This window comes from Emys orbicularis, chromosome 3, assembly GCF_028017835.1.
Source record: "Emys orbicularis isolate rEmyOrb1 chromosome 3, rEmyOrb1.hap1, whole genome shotgun sequence".
Taxonomy (NCBI): domain Eukaryota; kingdom Metazoa; phylum Chordata; order Testudines; family Emydidae; genus Emys; species Emys orbicularis.
Window position 1 is genome coordinate 39,494,096 of NC_088685.1, and position 17,264 is coordinate 39,511,359.

Below are 17,264 nucleotides of genomic sequence, written 5' to 3' on the forward strand. Positions count from 1 at the left end.
CTAACATTGCACTTAAGAGTGTGGTGCTCTCTTTATGAAGGCATGGAAAGCTTGTCATTAACAACTGCATTCCTTTATTGAAACATAATGCCATTCCAACACAACAGTGACCACAACCTACAACTCCCTGATCCCAGAGCCCCACCCTCTGAGGTGGAGCATGACCTGTGGTCTCTGCAGCCACACCCCCTCCATATGTAACAAGAGCCATGCCTCTGCACTGAAGAAGCTACAGGCAAGAGATGGAGCCCAGTGGCCATCAGTGTTCATTGTGAGTCATGTGATTTCAACCCCTTTTGGAGCCAGCCTCAGGGTAAAGCAAGAAACTCCAGCCCTCATATGAATTTCAGATCTGCTGGAGACTGGCTGCTCTTCTGCAAGAGTTGGGGAAAGGGAAGGCAGCCAATAATTGCGGCTGCAGGAAGCAGGCACAGCTCTACTCCTTTCCCCTCAGAAGCCAAAAAAAGGTTTTGGGGAGGGGAGGGAGAGTAGAAGCATCCAACACCATCCAACAAGAGAGGAAGATGGAGAGGAGGGTGCAGAAAGAGTCCAACAGCTCAAGGTGGCTCTGATCCTGCCCCCCTCTTTCCCTCCTGGGTCAGTCTGCTCTCCCCCCTCTTCTCACATGAGTCCTGGGAATGGGGAGAGGGGTGAAGAGGACCCTGATGCAGCTGCCCATCCCCCAGGCTGGGGAAAGAGGGGTGAAGAACCCTTAAAACTGAATGAGCATCAATGGTGATGCTGGGGGGCTCGGGGCAGATGTGGGGCTGGATGGGTAGAATTGATACCGGGGCTAGGAAAGTGAATTATTAGTTGATGGGCTGGAGAATGGAAAGATGTGGGGGTGGAGAGGACACATAATTAATGAATTAGAATGTTGGGGGGTGGGGAGAAGCTGGAATCTAGACACCATCAGGCAGCATGTGGGTACGTGCTGTCCCAGAGTGCCACCTTGTGACCTTGGATGGCCCTGCAGACACCCTGCCTCAGTTTTTCCTCTGAGTTCTGAGAATAATACACCTACATCCAGAGTCTTTAAGAACAAGATTCCTCCTCTCTTGGGGCCACTTCATTCAGGTTAACCTCCTTTTAGTTTCACAATTTCACAGCCCCCTTTCTCAGGGCTATGTGCTTCTTATCCCTGTCCTCCCTGGCTTGTAAACTCTGCCTTCAAGTCTGGGGACTTCACAGCCCTCCTTCTTGGGGCCTGTGTGAGTATGTCTACTGGGAGCGAGCCTCTCAGCCCAGGCAGGCAGACTCAAGCTAGCAGGGCTCCAGCTAGCATGCCACAAATAGCAATGCAGATGTTGAGATCTGGCCTGGAGCTAAGGATCTCAAAGCCAATCAGGTCAGGAGGTGGGCTTGTGCATTCCACAGGAGGGAATTACAGCATAGCACTTCAGTGTGCACTGCTATTCATATCCTCATATTCCGAACTGTGGGATAGCGTAGACAAGCCCTGAGTTTATGTGTATGGCATGAATTTCCCAAGAAAAATCCTGAGAGGGATAACTGTAGTGCTTGATGTTTGTTTGCAACAGTCTATGTCTTCCATCTCTTGAACGATAAAAAAGGTGCATTTATAATACTAAGAAAGAAAATAGATATTATTGCAATGTTATTATTTATAGAGATGGTATTAAGTCATGACATATTTGGATCTAGGTCTGAATTTCAAACATCCCAAATGCCAGGGGGGTTGGTTTGGCCCATCTTCAAATAAAATATTAATAATAATGTTGTATTACTTAGACAACTCTCCAACTTTGAACTTTCCAGTGCATTACATAAAACACAGTAAAAGTAGCAACAAGGATAATAGCATATAAAATGCATAAAATTGATGCACCATGAAAAGTAAAAAGTCCTTCCATGTCTGGAGGAAACGTATTTCAGGAACTCAGTGCCCCAGAGGAAAAAGATACAAACGGCACCCTTCTGTGTCTGCCAACCTCAGGCTCCAGAAGGACCAAAGCCTCCGACCTAAGAAGCTCAACAAAACACACAGGACATTCAGTATATTTGTGAGATGATTTGTAGACAATACAAGTGCATGTGTATGATTGCATAGGATGCTAATGGCTAAATGCTACTGTTTAGCTACTCAAGAACCATAGTAGTACAATCAGAAGTAAAACACAACAGAGGTAACTATTTTGTAAGATACTTTTAAGAACTGAACAGCATGTCCTGGTGTGGGTATGAATAGTACTCCTGCCTGCATAAAATAAAAATGAAGTCAACACAGTTTCAATCTAGGAGATAACCCTCAAACTATCAACAGGGATTTCTGCCCGTGTGTTATATTTACCACTTGGGTGCAGTGAGCGTTTCTGCTTCTGGTGAACTTTTTTTTCCAGCACTTGTGTTGAAGTTTCCATTCTTTCAGATGCTTGGGAAATATCTTGACTTTCTTGTTCAGGAAATTTTGAAAAAGCCAGCAGCAGAGCAGGAGCTATTATTCCCCTCCGTTGGAGATTTCTATAACAGATAAAATATGTATTTTTAAGTGTAACCTTTAAATATACTGATATTTGTAATTAGGGCTTAAGTGGAAAAGATTGAGCCTGGGAAGATTTTTATCATCTTTTGATATTTGTTAAAATTATTTGTATCCATGTTAACAAGGGAAAATGCATTCCGTTCAGTGTCCCCTTTTTAAGAAACGTATTAATAATTATATACAGAGCTCTTTCTAGACGGAGAAGGAAAACACTCATGGTGTGAAACCACAATACAACAAATCATAATGTGTGTACACATATTGGAAATAGTTAAAGATTTGACTTAGAAATACTATATTTTAGGAAAGAACCCAACATATAAACTAAGGTTCCTTGAAGCCTAACAGAAGTTTTCTGAATATCTATTTAGTTGTTCAGTTACTCCATGAAAGGGAGTAACATGGAAAGCTATCATGCCAAAAGAGACTTTAGGTTGCTCATGGACAACAAATTAGATATGACTTTGCAAAGCAATATGGCAACAAAACAGGCCCGTCAAATTTCTAAGGCATCAAATTGTAACAAGAAGGTGGTAATCCCTCTGGTAAAACTGCACTCTGAATATTGCATTCATATCTGTGCCTCATTTTTTCATCTTAGCTGGAAACACCATCACTTGGGATAGTTCAGATTAGACTGAAGCAAATGCTAAAGATATTCAGTGGAAAATAACTGCAGTAATATTCTGTCATTTCTATGGCTACATCAGAAATAATGCTGCTGGACAGAGGACAGAAGGAATGTCACTCAACATCTCAAGTGGCAAATAGTTATCAAGAACAGAAGGAATATAAGAATAAACTTTGCCAGAAGAACTAAACCACTTCCCTTTTATGCTTGTTGTGAGTTGATGATGCCCTGAAGCAAAATTTGTATTACATAAGGATAGGAAGGGATACCTTGTGGACAAAATACTAATCAATGCCAAATACAATAGTCACAATGTAGCATTAACCGAACAGTGAATCCAAATGGTAGGTTTAGTTTAAATGTCACATTGAAGATCACGGACAACTTAAGGCATAAAATATACAGTTAAGTGCTCAATCAAGAAACAGCCCACTCAATCAAACTTGAGACCTCAGACAAGTGTTTATAGTAAGAAAAACAGCTCCACAGAATGGGTAGCTGTCTGAGTTCCAATTCACTGTGCACCTGCTCATATTCTATCAGTGAAGTGCTGTAAATCTATAGCAAGGAGCTCCCACAAATATTTAACCATTTAGGGTTTGTTCCAAAGCCACCTAAAGTAAGTGGCAAAGCTTCCAATGACTTCAATGAGGCTTGAATCAGATCCCTAGAATGTGAAAAAACCCTGAACGCAAGCCAAGCTCAGTTTGGTGATGTGTTCTCTAGGCTCATGCTTTACATATAGTTTGGATGGAAATCTGGTGTGCAGCACTTTGTTTCACAAAGAGTGAAATTCCCAGTCTCCCAGGCCTTACGTTCAGTGAGCTCCACTGCAGCTGAGCTCTGCATGTGAGAGGATAGTGGAACTGGGTCCTGATTAGAAGGAGGCAAAAAATTTTGACCAAAATTTTGTGGTGAAAAATTTAGATTTGGTAAGACCAATGTGTTTCACAAATTGTTTGTTTAAAGAAAAAAACAAAAAACAGTGCAACCAATCAACCCAAAAAAATCAAAATGTTTTGTATTTACAATGTAAAAATTAAATGTTTTGATTTTTCTGGTTCAAAACAACTTTTCATGTTCAAATTTCCTTTAATTTAATTTTAAAATGATAAAAACATGTAAAAATGTTCAAAATCAAAATGGACTGTATTCAACCAAAACCATTTTTTTCTCAAACTTTTTCATTTGCCAACAAATTCATTTTTTTTTAATTTTGGTCTGATCCAAAATGATTTTTGTCCTGATTTTTTGAAATTACCAACTTACCAAAAAATCAGTTATTTGCCGAGTTCTAGTCCTGAGGGTGACAAGGGTAAAAGTAACCAACAATCTCACTTACTGTTGTGTAATTCAGGAACAACTCCACTGAAGTCGAAAGAATTACAGAAATGCAAAAAACAGTGTATGAGAGAGAAAATTCAGGCCCGAGGTGTTTACACGTGAGCATAGTTGCCTAAATCCTAAAGTGTATGAGCAACTTGCACAGATTACACTTATTTTTCAAATTCTCAAATATCAGTTCTCAATTACCTTAGCCTTCTCACAAGGTGGGAGATGGACAGTTAAATACAGATGAACAGTTTTCAAAAAGATTTCTCATCTGTATTGGCCATACTCCTTTAGCTTTAGATATAGTATCTTTCTTTTGCCTTGAACTAACATTTATTGAAGGTAGTGTTTGAAAATTCCTAACCTGCTTTTAAGCCTGAGTTACCTTATACCCCTCAAGAGATATCCTAGATCAGTGACGTTTTACAGAATATTAAATGAAACTCATTTCATTTTTGGATACCCCCTTGAGGACTTGAGTGTCAGTGAATAACTGGTAATGTTTAGTGACAGTAGTTTCTTATTTGGGGCATAGAAATTGATTTTTCACTTCCCAGCATATACAGATGGTCCCTTTTGTCCACTCGCCTGGGTATACAGAGGCACCAGCAGCAGACAGCAGTTTGCAAGGCATCTGAAGTGGTGGCATCTGGAACAGGCTTTGCAAATGAGGTTATTTCCCCCCTCGGTTAGAACTATGAAACCAGGATAGCTCCTGTGCAGTACATACTAAATAAAAGTATTTATTTCTGACCGAAGACTCTGAGCCATCTGTAGTCTGTCATTAAAACTCAAACACTTCCAGGGATGTCATTTGTCTTTTTACCCCCAGATAAAATGTACTCTGCTTCCTTAAGATATTCCTCCACCTTGAAAGACCCAACTTCAGTCATTCCTAGCTCTGGTCTGGTTCAGAAAATCTCATCTATTTTCATTAGAATTAGGCCTATCTCAAAATATTTAGCATTTAGGTTCAGTTCACATAAGAATCTTTGAGTTTAGGGCTTGTCTACAGCTTGTCCAAACTAATACCTTGAGTTTATACCAAATGGGGCTGGAAATCTCACAGGAAGAAGCTTTCTTAGAAGATTTCTGACAGGGCTAAATTGAGGTCTTTTCAGATATTACATCTCATCTGCAGTTTCTCTTTACACCAAAAATTTAGGACACTTTATATACTGTACCTATCCCTTCTACTTTTCTTCATATTATTTTTCTTAACGTTTGAAAATGCCTTTGTATTCACTGGTTAAATGGAAACTGCATATGCTTCTTTCTTGATTATTCTGATGCAAACTCATTGATGATTATCTCTGAAATCTAATCTCTTGATAAGATGACTTTCAATGGCAAGGAGAGTAAAATCATTAAGAAAAGTTTAGCTCCTTGTGACACAGAGAGAGTGTTTAACTCTTTGGTGCACCAAAATGAACATTTAGCATTTGTATTGGGAAGTGAGAAAATCCCATTTCTGTAACAGGAAAAACTGACCGCAAAACATACTTTCTAACAGCTTTGTACATTTCTCAAAGGCCACTAACTTTACTCTTTGAAGCAAGATACTGCATCTCTTTGCAGACAGATATCACAGTGATGGGAATATTATAAGTAAGGTTGGTCAAAAAATTCAAATGAAATATTTTTCTTCTGGAAATTTTTTTGTCAAAACTGACATTTTCCGCAGGAAAGATCCTTTTTAATAGAACTTTTCATCCAAAAAAATCTAAATGATACATTTTGTTTATGGCCAGGTGTTTGTTATTGTCACAGATCTGGTCATGCTCCTCCTGCTGTATACTTGCCAGACTGCTGTGAGGGGATCCAAGCTCTGAATCCCATGTGCCCTTAGCTTGCTGGTGGTGGGCAGAGTTTAAGCCCTGTACCTAGCTTTGAGCCTCTCGGCACATATTCCAGGTGAAGACTTCATGTCTTACACTCCTCTTGGCAGGGGGGACCCTACAGCCAAATGCCTAGACTTTGAAATCTCTTCCAAAGCCTCTCCAGAGGTTTGAGCCTTGTGGCTTACAGTTTACCTCTTCAAAGAGATGTAGCAATGAAAACAAACAGATACACAGACATCCTTGAGAGTGGATTCTAAAACACCATTGTTCTTTACTTAACAGCATGAGAAATACACAGATCTATACAAAATAATGAACACACCTATATGCATTTCCCTGTCTCAGGTGCCTTACCACTCTGGAGAGCTCTTTGGGCCTAGGCAGAGCTTTCTGGGGTGTCCAGGATCTTTCCCCCTCAGCTCATAACATCTCTTCAGAATCATGGAGCCTTTCCAGCTCAGCTAGCATTCGCTGACTTTGGGTGGGCCTTTAGTTAAGCTGCAGACATCCCCCCACTAAGAAAGCATGCCTGTCTCACGAAAGGGAATAGAAAATCAGTACCAATGTACCTGAAACTGGGTTGGGAACTCTCTAATTAAAGATGTGGTCTGTTCCATAACTTGTATTTCTAATGTTTTGATTAGATTCACTGGAGCTGTATGGTTTTCCTTTGCAGGCCATAGTGCAGTGACATTTATGTATATTAATTACATTTTAAATCTACGTTGCAGTGTATGTTATTGTAAGTTAATAAAATATATATGTGTATATTTTAGAAAAATACCTTTAAAATGAATATATTTTATTTTGTGTAACTGCCATTGTATTTTCACTGGGTAGTTAGTATATTCTAGTGGTTAATGGTTGGCTCTGAGAGTCTGGATTCTTGAGTTCTATGACTGGTTGTGCCAATGTCTTACTTTGGAAAGTCACTTTAACTATGCTTCAGTTTATCCTACCTGTAACTTGAGCACAATAATGTTTACCTAAGACACAGAAATTGAAATTAATGGAGAGATATCCCATCTCCTAGAACTGGAAGGGACCTTGAAAGGTCATTGAGTCCAACCCCCTGCCTTCACTAGCAGGACCAAGTACTGATTTTGCCCCAGATCCCCAAGTGGCCCCCTCAAGGATTGAACTCACAACCCTGGGTTTAGCAGGCCAATGCTCAAACCACTGAGCTATCCCTCCCCCCAAGGTTTTTGAGTGGCTTGATTACTTAATGATTTGAAATACTTTGAGCTTTTTGGATGAAGGAGTTATAAAAATAAGTGGCACATATAATTATTACTAGAAATACACATCTAAAGCCAGTGACTTAAATCTAAGGAACTCCAGGAATCCTTCATGACATGTAGCCAGAAATTACTGCTGAGCTATACTGTTCTTAGGTTTACATGTTCACTAGAGAAGGCACCAGAGAGGGACGATGTTCTGTGAAGACTTCAGGTCTCCCCTTTTCCCCAAGTTCCAGTGTAGGGATATTAAAGAAGGTACTAACAGTGATTTCCCCAACTGACAGTGACCCCCTCATAATTTGTCCCCCACACTTTAAAATCCAACAGTTTCACCAAGTGCAAAAATCTCTTGGGTCTTCTGTTAAAACTTGTAAGCTACTGTCTGTAGAAACCATTGATTATATCTATCCTGTGAAAGATACTTTATTACTATGTAAAACTTACAAACAAGTTAACTGACTTTGTTTTTGAAGTAATTGATACAATGTAAACAAACACTATAAGCCGTTAAGTGACTTTCACTTCATTCAACGGCTCCTAGGACAGACCCCCACCCTCTGTGATTAGAGGGCCGGGAGTCTCAAATGAATTAGCACACACCCTAAAAGTGGTGGAGACAGTAAATTAAAATATGGTTAAGATATGGAATGTATGCTGATGAATGCTTGATATACATGAATGGTTAGGGAGGTGCCAGCCTAAAAAGGGAGTATCCATCGGCCGAAGAATGTGTCAAGTGGATGACCAGAAAACCCCCGGAGGGTAAACTGGGATCCACCCCATCACCTGGAAGGATGAGAAACACAAACTTTGGACAGTGTGGAGCCACCAGGAATGTGCCACTTTGGTCAGAAATGTGCCATCTGCTGATTGAGTCAGCAACAGCAGGATGAAATAGCTCCCATAGACTAACATAGGAATTAATTCCTATAAGAATGGACTGTAAAGACTGATGACTTTGAGTCTCTGGTTCTGCTGCCAACCTCCAGGAGCATCAGGTGCACATGACACAGACTCAGCTCCATCCTCATGACCAAGATACCTGGCCAGTAACTTGGCATGAGCAACTTCTAGGCTGGTAACTATAACACCTATACAGAACTTGAATGAATGATTGTGTGAATGAATCTATATATATATATATGTGTGTGTGTATAAGGAATAAGTAGTGATAGGAATAAGTAGTCAAACAACGTTGTTTACTTTTATCTTTTGCTTTATCATTATATTTACAATAAATGTGGCATCTTTGCCTTATCCTTCTTAATAAGATCCTGCTGGTTTTTATTCTATTGGTATAACACCAGTAGTGAAATCCTAGGTCTCCTTTATTTCTGGGAGCTGACCCTTTGCCCTTTCATCCGCAAAAGTTGTGATGAACTAAACATTCATATAAATTCCTAGTTTTTAGATTTGAAAGTCCTATTCCTGTTTAATCATGAGGCTATGAAGAAAGAAAAACCAAAACAAAACTACAAAGGTATCAGCCAATTTGGCCCCAATGGGATAAATTCCTTTCTGACCTCTAAAGTAGGCAATTTGTCTGACCCAAAGCATCCTAAACCACAGTTCCTATACTAAAACTAAGGGGAGGGAGGGTGAGACAAAAAATCCCAGGCAAGGGTTTAAATTAATGATCGCGGGAAGCAAGGAGACAATTAGCGCCCATCTCCCTCTGGCTGGCCAATGGGCATCAGAGTGCCCATGGGAAGGAGAGGCCTACACCTGTGTACACTCCCTCTCTAATTCTGAAGCTGTCTGACCCCTGTAGGTCTAATCAAGTTTACATTTAAAAAGTTAGCAGCATTGAAAGTAGCTGAAGTCAGTGAGTTTAATATGTTGCTATTCAATAATTACAGCATTTATAAATAATGCTGAAATAATACAAGAGTCCAAATGGTGATATTAAATACCTAGTTAAAGTTGAAGTAATAAATAAAATCTAGTTTTGTTCACTCAGTGTGCTTGCAGTTTGGAAACCTAGTTCATGAATTCAGCAAACATAATTTTGTACTGTTGTACTTGGAATAATTAAGAGTTTCCCAATCCCACACTGAATAGGAAACTGCCTTTTCATCCTAGAAATGCTTTTCATTCTCAAGAGCTGAACTCATTTGTATTGTATTGTGGCCTTCTTCAGTTGTTTATGAGCTAAAGCGTGATGATTTGAGTTTTTGCAGTATTGTGAATTCCATAACTTCCAGAAGTTCAAATATCCAGTAAGATTCATTTCTCATAGTTTTTAGGCTTTGTACTCACTAAAGTCTTAATTCAACTGCACCATATTCTTTTACATATAAAGAAAATAGTTTAGGTTATTAAATTGCACATACCTTTAAAGTAACTTGAAAATACAGAAGCATTTTAAGAACTTAAGAACACACCTGCTTTAGCAGACTATCCAAACAGACCAACAGCCCCCTCAGTCCAGTATCCTGTCTCTTCCAAAGGCCAGGGGTCTGATGTTTAAGAGGAAGGTATAAGACACACTCATAGGGCCAAATTAAGTCAATAGCAAATCTTCCATTAACTTCTATGGGACCCATTGACCCACCGAAGTCAAGGGGATTTTTGCCATTACCTTTGAGGGAGCCACGACATCACCCATTGTTTCTATCTCACTCAGATAATGGTAAAATATAGTTGCTATTTAAAGCTTCACTTTAGCCCAATAAATAAATGAGGTTATGTGAAAACTAGTTTAGTTTGCCTCAAAGATTCATGCTGTCTGACATCTTTCATTGGATTCAAACAATCAGAAAACACTCGTTTACTAGAGTATTTTTTGTTTTTTACATAGTAACGCTTTAGTAGTTAATGAATAAAATATTGCACTACTGTGCAGCATATGATATTATACAAACTAGATTGGTTCACAATATGTGAAGGGACGATGTGACATTGCATGCTCCCCTAAAGACATATCCTTATGGCCCAACAGGGGTCACATTGAAATTAATGGCAAAACTGACACACAGACCATTTTTACCTTTTCAGTGTATGGTATATAGGATCATCCACCATGTTAGCCCCCTCCTGGATAGCACTGGTAATGTAGGTATCTTCAGTTTCTCCTACACATTAAAAAATTAAAAGTTAAATTGGAGACAACAGTCATCCAAAGAGTATTGATCATTGAGATATTTACTGATATAAACTTTCCTTCATAAAATCCACTTAATATTGATATAAGGCTGTCTGTAATTTTTCCATTGAAAGGATTTCCCATACTTTCTCATGTGGCCAATGCTGAGGGAGCTATTATTTTCCAGAAAAAGGAGCTATCATCACATATAGCTGCCGAGCAGTAATTATGTTAGTACTGGGGTCTTCTCTGAGTCAATAACCTCCTTTGGGCTGTAACTTAATAGAACCACTATGGGGTCTATGTGTAAACTAATTTTGCTTACCTTGAAAATTCTGTTTATTTTCCTCCAAAATATTACCTTAGGGCAGTCCCACCATACATGCACAAAGATCCCTGTTCTGCCATGTTCTCTCCTGCATTTGACTCCCTTTTTATATATTTCCTTAGTTTAAATGGAGTGAGGTAACATTGATAAAGTACTTTATAATAATTGTGCGTACTAGTTATACAAATGATAAGGTTCCAGCCTTCCTCCAGATATTTTAAAACTGGATTCAAGCAAGATCCAGATATTTTCTCATTGTTGAAAATGGATGTCTGGTTTTAGACCTTTTTTCTATTTTCCATAAAGGTCATATCTTCTGGCTCCATTGGTAACAATTGGTTATACCATACAGAGATCAGGACTTTTGATGTGATCTTTCCCATAATTACTGTTTCTATGATTGTTCATGGTCTCCTAAAAATTGGGCTGCCTGAATTGCATTTGATATACTACTTTAGTTGCCAATAAACCAGAACTGTCATATTAATATTCTCCATAAGTAATTTGATGGCATTGATTGTCATAATTTTATCATTGTGGTCAATGGTTGTGTATCATTTTCCTCCCATGGATTTTATATTGGATTAGATGAACCCAGTTGAAATTCTGGATTATTTCTGATGAGTTTAAGTGAGTTGGAAAGGGGGTACAGTTTATCAAATTCCATTCCAAAAGTGTCCTTGTGAAAGAATGATGTGACATTGCATATTCCCTGGATTGTTTCTCTTTTGTACTGATCTATATCTTCTAGGTTAAAAAGAATAAGAACACTATGCTAAATATATGTTTAAAATCCTGTTGTTCAATTTCCATCCATATTTACTGGGAATACCAGGGTTTCAGGCTGATAGTGATATTAACTAAACCACCCAGTAATATTTTACTAAATTTGGTACTGCCAATCCCCCATCCACAGTGGGTAAATAAAGAGAATTCTTATTTACAAATGGGAACTTATTGTCCCATACGAATGTAATAATTCTTGTTTGGGTTGCCTTTGGAGATCTTTTTTGCTACCCATGTTGGTAGGGCCTGAAATAGGAAATTAAGTTTTGGCAACCAATCCATTTTCATTAAGCGCTACAACCAATCTAAGGCAAATGTCGTGTTTTTCCAATCCAACAAATCAGTTTTGAAATACCAGGAAAAAAATTAATGTCCTTTAGCTGACTGAAGTTAGGAGACATATTGATTCTGAAGTACATTTGTTTGGACCATACAAACTCAAATTAATCTTGTAGCTGTTTAATTACAGTTTACAGATATATATATTGAATATTTCAGATATCTTATAATTAATTTTACGGCTTGTTCTATCAGTGAATTGATTATTTTTTTCAGAATAGAAGTTATAGATTGTACTGAATTGGTACCATTAGTATCACATCATCTGCAAACAATGCAATTGTATGTTCTATTTCATTAATTGTAAGTGCTGTTATGCTATTACTATTCTTTGTTTTGTAGTGCCAGGTGTTCAGTAAAGAGGGAAAACAACAAGGGGGAAAAGAGCCAACTTTGGCTCCTCTTTACAGTTGAAATTCTTTGGAACATACCCTGTTAATTTTTATCCTAGTGGATGGAGAATCTTAAAATATCTGTGTCTTCATAATGCCTCCAAAATCCATCTCTGACACCTGTATTTTGAGAAAATGCCATTCTATGTCATCAAAGATGTCAGGATCTAAGGATAGCAGCAGACTTTTTTCCCCCCTGCATATTGTGAATTACTCCTATGATTCATCTAACGTTATCACTCAGGTGTCTACTTCATTTGAAACATGTTTGATCAATGTATATCAACTGAGGAAAGAGTGCTCTGCATCTGTTCTTCTAGCCAGAGTATCTGAAAAGGTTTTAATGTCTACATTAAAAAGTAAGATTGATTTGTTCAAGCCACATAACAGTATGTCTTTTTGTGGCATTGGTACTACTATTTTCAATAATTTTATGGGTGTTTTTCACCAAACCATTTACTCTGCCTGCCTCATTTTTTTGAGCATTGCTGATCGCATAGCCCCAAACAAGATTCTGATCTGAAACACATGGTGTAATTGGATTTCTGCCTCTGCCTCTTTTTAGTGAGAAGCACAGGTTTTAATTTCCATACAATGTTTTGCCAGAAATAGCTGCTTTTCACCAGTGCTAAGTTTGTTAAGCTATATTGGATGAACTAGCCAACTGTTTTGTTAGGTCTTTCCAGGCCAAGACCTCCCTAACAATTCACACAGTGATACCAAACTGAGAGTCCATAACAGGAATCAAATTTGATCTCCTGTTTGGCAGTTATGGTCTAGAAAAGAACACAATCTCCCATGAAAAGCAATGTTGTTTTTCCCCCCTATCTCAAATCTAATCTTATTTGACAAAGTGTTTATACATTACTTTGAAATGCAAAAGCTTCTAAGATTGTTTCCATCTTAAGCTTACCTAAAGTTATAGAATAAAATAATAAGCTACAGGTATCAAAAATTCCTGCCCGTTCACCTTGTCTACTCTCCACTACGGCAGAAGTGTTCTTCATTCATTCATATTCTTGAAGCTTGGTTCAATCCAGTTTTAAAATGAGTCAAACAATGGGGCTTCCAATATTGCTCCACCCATGGTTCAATAGACCTTACTGGCTTAAAATTCACCGTAAGTTCTGAAGTTCATAGTAGTTCTGAAGTCTTAAACTGTCTAAATGTACGGATTGTGATTCTAGGAAAGAAGTCAGAGTTATGTATGTAAATACCGTATGTGACTTGTGAATGCAACCAAGAAAATACAACCAGTCATTCCTAATCACAAGGTACATGAATCAGACACATCCATCACAAGTGCAAAGGGTGTTTGCTGTGGTGAATTTATAAAGATGTAATTTTATTTTTTTTTTGAAGGAAAACAATTGTGGAAAAACTTTCACTGAAGTCAATCATTGTCTCTTTTCTGAATGGAAAAAGTATTATAAGCTAAACTACCAAGCATTGCCTGTGTGTTTTCAGTTTCACCAACAGTACAGCCAAATGAAACAGGAAATAAAGAACATTTTATTTGTTACTTACCAAAGAAGACATCTTTGCCTTTCTGAATAAAAGAAAAGAAAAGAGCTGTGCAGGCCATTGTTGCTGAAACTCCCAAGAAAATGAACACTCTCATCTGAAGGAATGAAGATATTATGGTGGGTGAAAAAAGGGGATCACAGCTCCTAGAAGAAATATACAGTATGCACTCTAGATAATTTCCTCAGCCCAGTAATATATGTTCTCTTTTCATTAAATATGTTGTCACACATTTGGATATTACGTCAAAAATTTTTTTAAAACTCATATAGTTAGTTCATTCACTTTTTCTTTCATGTTGTTACTGAAAGCCTCCTGGAAAACTTCTAGTTAAGTGAAATGCACATCCTTATTTGATGCACAATATGTTTTTACAGCAGTATCTGCATTTAACCCAGAAGTCAGATGACCCTGGGGCAATAGAATAAAAAAAATATTTGACCACCCATTTTCTACTTCTCACACAAATAACATGGTTTCCATGCAATCTGAGATTGTAATTTTGCTGTTATTGTCATTCCACATTAGGCAATGAATCAGGTTCTTGCAGAAACCACTTCTATCTAATCTCTCTATAGAGCTAGGTGTCATCATGGTATCAGAAATAAGTTCATGCAGCAAAAGGGACTAAATTGTCTATTTCAATGCATTAGTTTTGTGGCAGGTATTGTAGTAATGCAAATTCATTTAAAACACCCTAGTGGTACCATTTTTCAAATATGGTGCAATAACCTGAGTTTAAAGGCTTTAAAAACACAAATAAAAAAATCATAAACAAATCAGCTCTGAAAATTCAGGGAAACAATTTTGCTCAAAGAAACCTGACAACAGCCTTTGTTACATTTCAGAAATTAAAATGATTATTTTTTTCTAGAAAATTGAAAGCAATAGTTTTACAATCTGACCTTTTTTTTTTGTTGAGATTATCTTCTACAGTTTTGTACTTTATCGGTGGCAGTAACTCTTCTGAAATGTGAAAGTGAAGTGCTTCCTAGGGACCAGGCAGACATATAAACTGGCGCTATGCACTAATATTCACTCAAGCTTTAAGAAATGAAGTGGTCTTGAAGTCTTTTTGACCAAAGCTTGTTTATACAAATGTAGCAGTTCACCTCAATGTTAGGTATGCTTCTCTCTATCATGCTAATGACACCAAATGCTACCTATCTAATGTTGTTTTTATGTTTCAGACGTCAGTCTTTTAGACAATGTAAACTAGGGCCAGGCAAACCCATTCAGTTAAAATAAGAATGTTGCCTTAAATCATTGCTGAATTCACATTTGTTTCAAAGTTCTCAAGCACCCTGAATTTGAGACAGCAGTTCTGCATCATATGCTACTATGTGTTTTACCACCATTACCCCACAGTAATGCGCTCCCTTTTGTTCGTTCTGAACCATGGCCCATCAGCCTCCAGAGAGCTAATTTGTTATCCTCTTCTCTTGGCAGCAACTAATTTACACTTACATTTTCCCTTTAATAATACTCTTGCTCTACTGTTTCCTCTAAATCCAGTATTTCATCTTACAGTACTCAACTAAGAAGGGTGTGGGGAACTTTTATTGCTCCAATGTGCAGTAGGCCAATATTGGTCGGCTTATAGGCAAAAATCAAAGCATTCCTATTAAATTCATAGAATCACAGGACTGGAAAGGACCTCGAGAGATCATCTAGTCCAGTCCCCTGCACTCATGGCAGTACTAAGTATTCAAGGAGAATGTACCTATGTCAAGATTTTCATTTAGAGGACTCTGAACCTTCTTTCACTGTTTAAGGCTGAAGTGTATGTCCTTTATGTTTATTAACTGAAAAGATCAGAAATGTACCATTAATTTATGCTGGTGAATTTAATATGACATCTGTATTGTGCTGCTTTTCTTTGCTAATTTTAAACACAGGTGCATAGCTGTTCTCCTGGTTTTCATTTAGGAGTATTAACTCCCCATTTATACTCAGCCTAAGTTTTAGTTACAAGTCATAGGAAGTATTGATTATTGTGGAACCGTTTGTACAGATGAAGTTTTGCATTACCATTTCCTTTAAAGACTCCTATGGAGGCTGCTAGAGGATAGTTAAAAGGACAAAATTAGTGGCCTGATAATCATTTATAAAATACATACATACACTTCCAACAGTTTCAAAGCCTGGCAGCATTAATACATCCTTCCTAAAAAGGTGGATTTAAGAAGTTAGCTGTGCGTGGATATTTGGATAAGTTGTCCTGGTGGAAGCATCCTTTCTTCCTGTGTTTTATGCATCAAGTGTTCTGCCTTGGTTGTCACCCTCCCACCCTATCTGTACACTGATCTACCCAACTCTAACAGCGCAGTGCTTTGAAACAGCACAAACACACATACATACTAAACAATTATGCTAGATGTTCTAGTATGAAGAACCCAAATGGTTAACAATGTTAGTATTTAAATGGTAAATTAAATGAGCCCTCTGAGTTAGCATACCACCTAGATGTTCCCTTCTTTGTTCTCTGACTAGTTGCAGACTCAGAAGGGCAAAATTGTATCTGTTTGCATTCTTGAAGGTTAGAGATTTTAAAATGAGAACTTAGATTTAGGGGTAAAGAGATTAATCCAAGCCATGAAAAGGTTATAGCCACAGAATTGTGGATTTTCAGCAATCACAAAAACTAATAAATACTTTTAAAATTAGGAGAAGAAAAAAATCCCTCCTCTCTCAGCTTAGTAACACACTGTCTCCAGATCAGGTTATGCATGAGCAGTGCTGTGCAAGTTTCTCCTCACAGTTCTACTAAGATACCTCAACCATTTCCAGCCAGAGCATATTTAGGGATAAGAAGGCAGTTCAGGTCCCCGGCTTATTCAGTGCTTGGCCTCTTTGCACAGGCTAGAAATGTACCAATTAGTACCAACTATGTATAATGGTATCTGCTTCTTTGCTGGGACCAGGACTATAGCCAGAAAAAAACCTAACAGGGAAGGTAACAGAAATTTGCCCAGTAAAAATGAACCAGAAACTGATTAAGCACCAGAGGATTTGACCTTTTGTAATTAGAAGTGGTAGGAAAGAAAACAGAAAAGAAATTACATGACAGTGTAATACAATTCTGAAAAGTATATTTTTAAAAGTGTCTTACTGTGCGGTAGTGACTGCCGTCTTACACATATTTACATATATTCCATTCTTCTGACTTAATTAATTGATCATTAGGCTGTGTGTTGTCTTAAACAGCATTTTAGTAAATGTTGTTTTGTGTTACTAATTATTCTTTCAAGTTCAATTAAGT

The 17,264-nt window shown here is 37.9% G+C and overlaps 1 protein-coding gene across 1 annotated transcript in view; it reads right to left on the minus strand.

Annotated features, from left to right (window-relative positions):
• Positions 1–14,099, minus strand: part of TPO (thyroid peroxidase) — a 63,107-nt gene extending 49,008 nt beyond the window's left edge. Inside the window, exons 1-3 of the mRNA XM_065401039.1 lie at positions 14,006–14,099; positions 10,538–10,622; positions 2,349–2,481 (exon numbers count right to left, since the gene is read on the minus strand). Of these exons, the coding sequence (XP_065257111.1) occupies positions 2,349–2,481; positions 10,538–10,622; positions 14,006–14,099 (312 nt within the window). The remainder of the gene's footprint in view (positions 1–2,348; positions 2,482–10,537; positions 10,623–14,005) is intronic.
• Positions 14,100–17,264: the final 3,165 nt, after the last annotated feature.